The sequence below is a fragment of the Hesperophylax consimilis genome, chromosome 21 (genome assembly GCF_061612785.1).
Source record: "Hesperophylax consimilis isolate HC1 chromosome 21, BYU_Hcon_1.0, whole genome shotgun sequence".
Classification (NCBI taxonomy): Eukaryota; Metazoa; Arthropoda; class Insecta; order Trichoptera; family Limnephilidae; genus Hesperophylax; species Hesperophylax consimilis.
This window is the reverse complement of record NC_142856.1, coordinates 27,803,538-27,816,637: the sequence shown is the minus strand read 5'-3', so window position 1 is coordinate 27,816,637 and position 13,100 is coordinate 27,803,538. Positions and strand designations below refer to the sequence as shown.

General features: G+C 33.2%; 1 protein-coding gene across 1 annotated transcript in view; it reads right to left on the bottom strand.

Annotated features, from left to right (window-relative positions):
- Positions 1-13,100, bottom strand: part of LOC149413820 (irregular chiasm C-roughest protein-like) — a 116,679-nt gene that overhangs the window by 69,886 nt on the left and 33,693 nt on the right. The window contains exon 5 of the mRNA XM_089644692.1: positions 4,102-4,302. Coding sequence (XP_089500818.1) covers positions 4,102-4,302 — 201 coding nt within the window. The remainder of the gene's footprint in view (positions 1-4,101; positions 4,303-13,100) is intronic.

Genomic DNA, 13,100 nt, shown 5'->3' with positions numbered 1-13,100 from the left:
TGATTTAAATCTGATGAGCTTTAATGAAACTACAATTACTTATCAACACTTCAAAAACCCATTTTAATAGGAATATTATTTCGCCTTCTGAGAGCATTGTAAAACACATTCAGAAAGCAAGGATACCTGTTGATTAATACATTTAGCAGAGTTTAATATAAAAATATGTACCGAAAGTAGTTCATAAAATAAGAATAAAGAAATCTACGAATTTTGATAAACATTAGTGATAGCCAAGCCTTGGTGTAATGGCGCCAAACTATGTGGTCATAATTTTGTATCTAATTTTATGAAGTGCTTTTTTTACTGGCAACCTACCCCTAAATATAATTTGCTATTTTATTTTGAGAATGTTCGAAATAGTCACGTTCAAAAAATAAATATTTGTTGTATGTAAATTTTACCCATTTCACAATTTTTGTTCGAATTTCACGAGACAATTTTATAATTTATGGTCATAATTGTTTGTATTTATTGAAATTATTATAATATTATGCGGTTTTTAAAATAAAATTACACGAAATCCTTGCATATTGTAAAATGAAGCAATCGATTTTATTACCAACTAGCTGTACCCCACCACGCGTTGCTGTGGCTCAGTCTGTCTGTGCAGATAGAGAAACAATAGTGCGTGTTGCTTTTAAGTGCAAAAGATGGTGCTGTTTTAAAAAAAACATCTTTTTAATTATCATAAGAGACATATATATATATAATGAAGGTAAATAAAAACACACGAGTATTCGGATGCAAAGTTGTGTCAAAATTTCAAAGCAATCAATGAAGATCTTTCGGAGATTTAAATTTTTGAATAAACGAACATTTACATTTTTATTTTTGTAGATACTGTTAAATTAAATATATTTAAAAAACAAAAAATTTCAACATCGAAAAAGTTTTGAATTTTATATAAATTCATAAATAAAAAACAAATTCATGCGGTCATCGACAAAGTGGTTTTGCCGGTGCACAAATACATTATCTGCTGATTATTACGCTAAAAATCGAATATATTTGTTTACAAGTGTCTTTATAGTTCATAATAACTACAGAAATGAATACTCTAATGATACAAAATGATTTATATATTCTAATCTTCATGGTTATATTAAATTTCTCTTATTTTTTTCCCTCAAGCAGTCCTTAATATATGAGCTTAGATTTATCAATTTGTATACCGACTTTTATATTACAATATCTTAAGTGTATTGGAAATTGAAGGTTAAACATACATAAAATATTGATTTGTGGGTCTAGAGGACTACTCTATTGATTAAGCTATTGGAAAACCAGCGTAAAATGTAGGTACTTAACGGTAAATATCAAATGTACAAGTAACTTAGTATGTAAACACAGTAAACGCGCAGGTTCAAGTATTACGTTGGAGATCGTTGAACTTTGCATAATATAATATTCCAGACTAAGTGTTTTTATTCTTATGTATATTGGTTTATTTTTTCTATATAAAACCTCGTGCTTTAGAATAATTGAGTTAATAATATTTATAACCATATTTATTAAATTGTATTTTACGAATGAAGAGCAAAGGGTCAGGATGAATTTTTATCATAATTTATATTTATGATACTGATAAATCGTGCTGGAATTCCATTTTAATGATAGACGGAAACAATTATAAACTTTTTATAACTTATTTTTTTACCATTGCCAGACGTCTTCAGACTTGTACAATTATTCTTTCAACTATGATTTATATTCAAAACATTTGTGGGAGGGGTGAGGGAGGGTTCACAGGGATTGGTATTCAATGATTTTATTACAATTACATAAATTTTCCCATCTTCGTTGTTACGTAGTTTTTCTCAGCCAAATTTTCAATTATTTCATCACTACCAGCAGGAATAATTACCTCGATTTTGTAGATTTATTTACTTTTTTATTTAGGGAATACCTTACATTTCACCCAATTACAGTTGTCATTTTACTATTATTATTATTACTGTTTAAGGAATAATTGTGCCAGTCTGAAGATGGATGTAATAAGCTGAAACTAGAAACGGTAAAATAAAAATAAGTGGAAAAAGTTTAAAATTGTTTCAATATATCACGAATCTTTTTTGATGTAACGCACAATATTTTTCTTTTAATTGGTAATTAATAGTATTCTACATGACTACATTCGCAAAAAAAACACGAAAAGAAAGTACACAGCAAAACCCAGTATATCATTGAAAACACAAAATATTTTTGTACATCAATAATAAAATAACTTTTCTAATAAACTCTCTGTCGAACTAAAGAAAATAAAATAAAAATTACATCATTAATTACATCACTACCCGTGGCTCTATCCTACTGACTTTCTCTTGGGCATGCTCGGTATGAACCATCTACGGGTCAGAAGAGATGTGCATATTGTATCACACTTCTTCAAACTGATTCGTGGATGGTTTGAAAATCCGACTATCATGGAGAGTATTAGTCTCTATGTTCCTGATGGTTATCTCCGTCACCGACAGCATAGACTGTTTTATCTCCCGGCCTGCAGGACCAACTTGCCAATGGTCATGCTGGTGGGGAGAGCAGTCTTGCTGTTAAACAGAATTAATTCGGATATCGACATATTTAGCATCGGTGAAGCTGCCTTTAGAAGGCAAGCTCTATTGATGCTGGTATAGTTTATACACCGCTAACTATTATGTAATACCATTTTACAAATATACTTAAAAACGAAATAAAATGTAATTTTGTAATGTTTTTAAAGAAATAAACAAATTGAATTGAATTGAATTGAAAAATCATTAATTATCTATTTGGGCCGCAATTCAAAACAAATTGAAGCGAGCAATTTTTTTATGAAACTTTAAAAATAGTGAATTAATGATCGGATATAAGTCCTTTACAACAGAGTCGCTTAGATAGACTTAGTTTATATAGATAGAAAACTTACTCTGAGGTCAGCAAATCTAGTAGTCAAAAATTGTTTGATCGAATTGTCTAGGTCAAATCGAGCCGTCTACTATGATTGCGCTTTTTGTGAAACTAGCCCACTTCTTTGAAATAAACTTCCCTCACACTTACCGATATCACGAATCCAGCTGAATTTTAAAGGAATTTAAAAACAAAAATACTTTAAAAATATTAATTTTATTTACAATCAGGCATGTTCTCACGCCTCCGGTAATTGTTTAGTTTCGGTTTCCTCTTTGTTGTGCTTTGAATGTAGGTAAATTTATCTTATTTGTGAACATAAACTGATTCCTTTTTTATATGTTGTTATTTTGTACTGCGCTTTTGTTAATTTAGTCTCTCCTGTTGCTTTGATTTGTTTTCTTCTTTTTGCTTTGTATATATAATATACTGTATATTATTTTATCAAATGAGTGAAGAGCACTGTAAGTAGAAGTAATTCTTAAGAACACGACCAGTAATAAGGGTTTAAAATCATTTTTTAAATTCATTTGAGAAAAACGTACATTTATTTATATATTTTTATCACTATGTGAATACCGTACAATAGTCCCGACTGCTCCCAACCGTCTGGAGCGAGTGAGACTATGGAATTCCCTATTGGGGTATGTTGTGAGGTTGAAGGTAATGTAGAGGGGAAGGAGATGGGGAAGAGGAAAGTGGGAAAGTGCCTGGTTATTCAGATCTGTTCACCAAACAAAGCCAAAACCATTTTAATTAACGTTTCAATTCTAAATGGTGGTCTTATACCAGGGCGATACTGAGAGTATATTTCACTCTGGAGCGTGCCGTTAATAGACCATATATTATTTAAAATAAGAAAATTGTGACATGACACAAATTAATCACATAAAATTTACTTGCACACGCCGGGATTTGAACCCACGAAATCTGGCTTGCTAGTCGAGAGCCTTACCCTTCGAACACGTAGGTCGTCAAAGACGTTTTGTAAAAATACTATTTTATTTAATGGTCTCCTAGACACACTCACCCCTAGATTAGTACCCACCCCTCATTCTTTTTTGCTTCTCAGAACTTCGTCTCCTTCCTTTCCTTAAAAAGATCCTGTACACAGCATCCTCAAATATGACTTAGGGTCAGAGGGAAATTATTTTTCTCAGGGCCTTCTTTGTGGGCTTTATGTAAAAAAAATGTAATGCAATTATTTCTAACCTCTAGGTAGACAGTGGCTGATCTGTAGGCCCTGTCCGCCGTGTTCTGTGCCTGGCAAGTGAGGGTCTGGTTGTGATGCTTCCTCTTAGGGGTCAGCCTGAGGATTGACCTCGCTGTGACCCTGCGCCCATCCTGCAGCAGCTCCGAAGTATACTGCAGGTTGTTTGTCATCACGTTGCCTTCGCCGTCTATCCAGGTTATCTGAGAAGAAAAAAGGAATATATTTACATATTGAAGGAAATAATGTTTGTCTAACTGGAATCGTTACCGAAATTTTTTTATCATTGCTTTTTCTTCATTAACGGGGGAAACGAAAATTTGACCACTAAATGCCTAACAAAATTGGTTTTCTAAATAAACGGTTTTCTATATTGCACACTGTTTTCGTACTCTCTCTTTTAAACACTACGACTTTAGACTAACTTACAAAAAGGAGGACGGTAAATATAATCACATTAATAAGTCGTCTGAATGTGGCATAACCAAACCAAAACCACAGTTTAATAATGGCCTTAAACGCCAAAACAGCTGTCACAATAATACAAACGGGCGGTCCGTTTGATAGATTCCCCAATCTTAACAAACGGACTGCAATCTTTAGAGCACAGGCGTCAGGTAGGTATGCTGTCCTTGTTCTATCGGTATTACAATGGAAGATGCTCTGAGGAACTAGCGTCTGAGGTGCGTAGTCGGGATACACGCCAAACGCGCGCCCAACATTTGTTGTACACGGTTGACATTTGTCACATGAGAACGGGTCGCTTCTACGATTCGATCTTAAGTTCAACAGCTCGGCTGTGGAACGAGCTGCCGGCCTCTGTGTTTCCTCCCTCCTAAAACATGGGACTCTTCAAGACCCATGTTCACTCCTTCCTCTCCACAAAAAGACCCTCCACACAGCATCCCCAAAGATGACATAGGCCCTGAGGGAAATTATTTTCTTCAGGGCCTCCTGTGTGGAGTTAATATAAAAAAAAACTAAAATATTTAAAGAACTTAAAAATAACATCATTTAATTTGATTTACTTTAAATCCATAAAAAATGGTATTCTGCGAATGATTATTAAATACACAGTTAAAAAGTATGCAAAAGAAGATTTCATACCATTTGTCAAAATTTAACCATCACGCTATTTCTCAATAGAATAGGCATGTAGGCTTGAACCCTACAATACTCTGTCTTGGCATAGGATTCAGACAAGAGCCTACAAATTATTGCAGGGCGAATATAAATACTCCACGCCTTAAAATAATGTATTTATCACTAGCTAAATTTACACCTAGCTACTCGTTCAAAATATAAGTTACATTCCAACAATTTAAAACTCAATGAGTGTTAGTAAACAAACGTATTTATTTATATGAAATTGAAATACTTTGTAAACACCACTATTAATTAATATATATACAGGGTTTTCCAATAATAGGTGTTATTTTGATATTCAATAAAAGATCAATGGTTAAGTTGCTTGTGTTGCACGTAGCATCCGTCTTGTTGAAAGTAAATGCTGTCCGGATCAATACCATCCAATTCCGGCCATAAAAAATCATTAATCATCTCTCGATAGCGCAATCCATTCACCGTAACTGTTGCTACAGCCTCATTTTCGAAAAAGTAAGGTCCAATGACTCCGCCGGATCATAAACCGCACCAAACAGTCACACGTTGAGGATAGAGAGGCTTTTCAACAATAACTCTTGGGTTTTACGAGCCCCAGGTGCGACGATTTTGCTTGTTGACGAAGCCACCGAGGTGGAAATGGGCATCATCACTCAAGATGATTTGCATTTGATTCACTCAAGTTAATTTTAATAATTTCAATGCATTGTTGAAGCGTGTATCGTTCCATGTTTATTAATGGCGTAGTTTCTACTTATCAAATGTTAAAAAATGACAGCTTTAAAAGTAACATATACCGAAATAGCGGGCTATTCAAAATAACACCTCTTATTGGAAAACCCATTAGAATTGTAGAATTATTAGATTAATTAATTTATTTTCTGCGGTTATTATCGTCTTATATTAAAACCAAGTGCGCAGATAATACTGCGTATGTATGTTGCTTAGAATTTGTTTCATAGTAATAATATGAGAAGTTAATATTTCTTGCTGATTTGATTGTAATATAACGATATAGCGGGCTATTCAAAATAACACCTCTTATTGGAAAACCCTGTATATTAATTAATAATAAACCACAGGTTTCAAAGCCATTGGCTTCTTCGTCAGGATAATGAAAATGAATCAATTAAAATAAAATAATAAAAAGCATTTATTTTTTCAACAATCGCAATTTACTTTGCGGCGTTTAATTAAATTAAAATAAATAACTTTGATTATGTATTTGACTGACAAAAAATATTGGTTTCGAAACATGTCTATCATTATTGATAAAATAGAGGTTTATGCAAAGTTATTGGTTTTATTTAAATGAAGAATATATGCACAGAGACGAAACTTTAAATTACTATACAAGTTCGGTAGCATATTTTTTTTTATCTGTAAGGGGAGTATAATGGTTAAAAATGGTACGCCAAAATCTACTGCTAAATTCCAAGCATTATTTTGTATTTAATGCGGGCTTATATGCAATATCTATAAGAAGGTAAACCATACAAAAAACGTATTAAATAATGACACGAAATGTAATTCTTCTGACATTCTATTTTGGGTACGATACTATACGATACGATTGTACCACACCAGCTAAGAGCACTATTCTCCCGATGCAACCGGTACGCCAATTTGCAATGATTAGTTGTGAAAAAGTGGGTGTGTAAGGAAGACATCAACCATAAAAAAATCATTTGAAAAACGTCGGTAAAATCACTCGCTTTTGACATATTTAATTAATTCAACTACATAAATGGATTAATGTGTTATTTGAATTAGACAGTTTGACAGATTTAATAATTAGGATTATTGATGGGTTTGCAACTTATTCAGAATATCTGGGAAACGATATATTAATAATTGGAAGTGATTAATGCTATTACATACTCTCAGTTCCTTTACTAATAGTGTTTCCGACAAAAGGGTCTATTTTCCTACGAATAGTGTAATCGTATTAAATTATATTTTTTCGAATTTTCGAACAATGTTTCGTCCATTCAGTTTTTTCAAAGAGCGCTTTCTGGCATCATTAAATTTGCACAGCCTATTCTCTTTTGAACTTCTGGGATAAATTTGATTTATGTTATTTTTTCTCCTTTTGCATCCTATGAGGCTGAAGGTAGCGGGAGAAGGGAGGAGGTAGTATAGGGGTAGTAACGTAAGGGAGTACCTACATGGAAAAAAATTAGTGTTGCTAATTTATTAAGAATCTCTTCAAATTATTCGTAATTCGGTTAAAAGGGAATTGCAGGCCCTTAACAAATAAATTGATAGGTTTCCTTTTAAAATTTTATTAAAAGATTAATGTATTATCACGACGCCAGAACACGTGTTCATAAAAATTATAATATTTTCGCATTTCCTCATTACTTATTATCTAGGCTAATGGAGGAGAACGATCACGTATCCCGATATATGAGACAGTTACTAAAATTTTATGAGGATTACGAATAATATGAAGAGATTTTTAACGCTATTTAAAGCAACGTTTCGATTCTAAATGCTTGTCTTTCACCAGGGCAACACTGAGAGTATCTTCCACCTTAAATATCAACCAACAGTTAAATGAGATACATAAATTCGTAAAATGGGGGTTAAAAGATGAACTGAGTTGGTTTTTAAAACCAGTTTGCAAACAAAATGTGTCAAATTATCTCATAAATTAGGTACGGTTAGCTCTTTATTTTTCAACCCTTGCAATATCACCCCTAATCATGTCTCCGAAAGTTTCCCCTTCTACCCTAATTATTCGTCCCACTAGGGCCAGTACACCGGGGCCCACTAGGGCCGGTCCACCGGGGCCCACTAGGGCCGACCGGCCGTGTAACTGTATAAGTGTATAGGGCCGGTTCGGTCCGGTCCAGAATAAGAGGGTGGTATAAATTTTTAATTGCTCCATCATATCTCTTCCCATTATTCACGGACCGGCTATTAAACCGTTCTGGCCGACCAACCAGGGGTGTAGCAATAAATAAAAGTACCGAGATATAAATACAACCTTATCTTGTTGGGCGTTCATCATTGTGGAGTCAAAGCTCGAGTAACTTGGATACACCCCTGAGTTTCTAACATGCTCGAAGCTTACCAAGAAATCACTTTAAAATCTCGATATCTTACAAGGGTGAACTACAAAATCTTACTTTTCGAGTTTATTACCGGAACACCTACTCTTCTGATACGTGAACACGAACCTAAGATAATTAACGAGTCTTGCAGCTCTACCGAAAAATACAGCAAAACGTAGATTGAAGAGATAATATTTTTTTATCATTTTTTAATCAAATTTATTGTTATGATGATAATATCGTTTGTCAAAAATAATTGCAATAATTTAACATTTTCAAAATTCAACTTCGATAATTTTCATGTTTTGCTTTTCAGTTTAAACATGGATATTATTTAATTGTTTGGTTTTAAAAAAAATTACGACATATTTTTAAGCGATCACGAACAGTTTCGTTTCAACGTCATTTAATTTATCGGAAAGATAAAAATAAAATTAAATTGACGAGTCACATCACTAGTGACGAATCCATTTAATTTTTATTTCAATACGTCCATTTTCAACATGAAAATATACAGTTTTTTTTTTAATGAAGAATCTCAATTTGCCAAATTGAAATAAATGTGGGTTGCAAGTTGAATAGATCTTTTGAATGTTTTTCTTTTGAAATAAAAAAAAATCACGATATGAACGTGCCAATACTATTGGGATTTTGATAGAAAATATTCATTTTTCGCCACGTTCGTTCGTAGGGTTTTTTTTAATTAACGATGGATCAATATTACTTTGGATACCATTTCTCCATTTTTTTAGTAGCTTCAACCTGCAAGATCAATATTTTGAAAATTTTAAGATTGTTGTTAATATTTCTCTCCCTCAGGGCCCTATGTCATTTTTGGGGATGCTGTTTGGAGGGTTTTATTAAGGAAAGAAAGGAATGAGGGTGGGTGGGAATCTGGGGGTGAGTGTGTCCAGGTGTGACGGACGTTTGAATCCATCCCCACCTCTGTGGTGCAAGGCGATGGTTCGAGAGAGTTCTGCTGGAGAGGAAAAAGATCTCCCTTAACCAGTAACTTCAAGTCCAATCCACCGCACAGTAGGTGGGCAGACGCATCCGCCACCAAGACCTACATAATCCTCACCCCATAAACCCAAGCACCCCTGCTAAGTCATCAAACGTAGCGACTACTTGTGGTGACCAATGGCAGAGGTGTTAGATGTCCAATGAATGGTTCTCGGTTTATGTCTAATTATAATTTTGTTTCTATGTTCCGATTCCTTTTTAAGATGGTGACCATGTTGGATACTGCCTTTTGTCCTGCCAGAGTCCACATGAGCGTGGGCCTTTCTACGAGTTGTCAAATCGGAATAATCAACAAAGTTATACTACCTAATTGAACCTCAAGAAAGTTTGAAAAACCAGCTAGCCAAACAACAATATAAAAAGTTGTGTACCTGACACAAAATAATATTTTTTGCAATGTTAATCTAAATAATATTATGAAATATTATATATTTCAATGTCAAATCTTTCTTCACAAAAACATTAATTTCAAAACACTAGTGGGCCTATGTAGACATTGTCCTACCACAGACCGCATTTTATGTATACAGCCCTTTATCTAGTGGCGCTGTTGTCGGGTATTTTATGCATTTGACATACATAGAATACATGCGTCACATCTAAAGATATTGATTAGAAGTTTCATTTCAGCAGAATGTGATTATTGTTCAGTATGATAGAAAATAATTGAAAATTCGACCGGTACCGTTCTATACTCATAAAACTACCTCGAAGTAGATGTCTTTCACAGTGTGACATATTGCCGTACGAATACAATCCATAGAAAACAGTTCCGATATATATTTACTCATAATTTTTTAGAAATAAACAACAGCGTCACCTATCGGGTCCAAAACTTTCCAATGTTTCAAGCCTGAACCAATCATACGCATACACAAAATTACATTAAAATCGCCAGGGCGGTTTAGGGATTAGCGTTTACGAACACAGTGACACGAAATTTGTATATATTAAGATATTAAGCAAGTTTTCTAACAATATTTAAGTACCGTCGTAGATTAGATGCCTACTTACTAATAATAAATCCGCGTCGTAAAATATACTAAACAACACAAATTTATCATACTAAAAGAAACTTGCAGCGTAACATTTCCCCCCTCATGCAAGAAAAATCAAAGGTATCTTACTTCTATCAAATCACGTATTTTGTTAAAATTTGTGTATCTATCAAAGGTTTGTCAATTTGTAGAGATGCTTGAAAAAAACTGCTAGGTAGCACAATATTCTTCAAAGCAAACGCGGTTGAAGTTATAAATTAAATTTTGACCTAATTAAAACCGAAAATTTTTCTAAACTCCGAGGGCCTACTAGCAAAGTGTTAAGGCCTTTTGTGTTCAAGATTTCCCACAATTCAAAGGGCCCCGAGCATTTAGGGGTACGATAACAAGGGAAAATTTACAACCCTTTATCACATTTTCAAAATAAAAACCCGCACCAATGGTGAATCGAGACTCATTTACTTATAAGGAAAAATGCAAGCTATTTATTAATGTCCCTCGAGATTAAAAAGCGGATTAAATTTAACTGCGAAATTATTATGTCAACATTTTAACAATTGACATAGTGACCGCACTGATTAATACATGCTAAAGTATTACTGGATTTAATACAGCACAAGAGTGCTAACTATTCCCAAACGCCTGGAACAATTTCCTGGGGAGTATCCTTAATTTAGGTATATTGTGGAGCTGAAGGAAGTAGAGAGGGGAAGGAGATGGGTACGGGAGTACCTGGATATTCAGATCTGGTCAACAAACATGGCTAAAGCTATTTAAAGCCACATTTTAACTCTGAATAGTGGTCTTACACCAGGGCGATACTGAGAGGATCTTCCGATCTGGAACGTGTCGAAAGTATACTACAAATTATTTTAGATGAATAACAAATTCATAACATAAAATTTACTTGTGAACGACGCGATTCGAACCCGTGACTCTTGGATTGCTAGATATATTTCAGAAATTTGGTATCATCAGTATTTTTTAGAAAAGTAGACTCAATTTTTCAAAGCTTCATAGCTTATGAAAGAAAGTATGTACCGAGTTTATAACTTATGATCAACTTAAAAATATCTGGCAGAAAAAATGTCTTTAAATTTAATAATGCCAGAGCCCACTACTCACTTCTTATGCTTTATTAAAAGCAAAATGTTGTGAAGAAGGAATGAGTATTTGAATTACCTAGCTTTTCAGATCTGGTCACTGAACAAAGCTATAGCCGTTTCAAGCAACGTTTAGATTTTTAATATGCGTGGTTTAAATGAGTGACCTAGCAATTGGAATCTAAGACTCACAAAAAACGTTACTTACGTTAAGTTACTTACTATAAAATGTACTTTAATGATGGTACGAAAATTCTGTATCGTTAAAAAAAAAAAAAATACAATATTGAAACAGTTAGGAATTCGTATTTTTTGCTAGAATTTAAATCTTTTTCGCAATAAAACAACACCAAAGTAAATCACTTAAATCAAGAATCTAGACACATTTTTTTTTGTTTTTCTTTTTCGAAACAAAACAATTGCATTCAGATTTATTGTGAAAAATCAACTGCTTCGAAAAGGTTTTACAACCTGGTTAAATTAGGTGTACTTACACAACTACAAAGAAACATTCCGTCTGAACAAATAATTCACAATGTTTTATAGATTCAGTACGTTTTACTGCTAATTGAATTTTTATAAAAAACTGTAGCAAATAAAATAAAACGTAAAAGTCTAAAAACGTTATTTATCCACTGAGCGTTCATGATAAAGTTATGGTCCGATCGAAAAAGGCGTAGTTTTAGCTGTTTAAAAATACTTACTAATTTTAATATCCGGCTTAATCCGGGTTTCTACAACTTATTCGATTTAAATAGGCACCTCACAAGAGTCCCAACTACTCACAGGAATTATAGGAGTGAGATGAGGTAAATGAAGGTTAGAATTATCTGGATATTCAGATCGAGGTCACTAAGCACAGCTAATGCCATTTTAAGCAACTTTTCAATGTTAAATGGTAATTTTCACATTTCCTAAAATAAATTTTATTCAAAAAAAGTTTTAACTAAACAAAAAAAAAATGTCTCAATACTCCACTGCCCAACGTCAATACTTTTGTAAGGGAATATTCCAATATTAAACTGGTTATTCCCGGTTTGAATACTTCTTTGAATAGAGAAATAATAAATTTGATTCCACGAAAGTAGGTAATGCTCTACCAAATCATACAAAAATAACTAAATTAAAAGATGGCTTAGAATAAAGTATTATCAACTTGCAGACATTATGAAGACGATGTTCAGACAACTTGAAACTAAATACAAACATATAAACACAACAGACCGCTTCAGAACAAGAATCCCTAGAGAGGAGGACTCAAAACCCTGATTAACTTTTTTTTTTTTTATTTAAATTTACATAGTAAGAACATATTTCAAATAAAAGTTAACAAATTTTCCTTTACAAGAGTCAAAAACTCGTGTGTAAAGGGGAAAAAAACTTAACATACATATTATGTAAATAGAAGAAAAAAAAATCATAAAAACAAATAGTGAAGAGATTTTTGTTTTTTTTTTATATAATAATATATTAAGTAATATAGTGAAATGTCATCGTCATTCTAATTTGATAAATTATTTAAGGTAGTGAAGTTTATTTTATTTTTGAATTTATTATAGTCCGGTTCTAACCTTATCTCTGTCGTTAGTTGATTAAACCACACAACTCCAGTGTACGTGTAATAGTGTTGTGCAAAACTAGTGTGCATTAATGGAGTGCATACGCGACCCATTGTATTTTGCCTATTGCTCTCAAC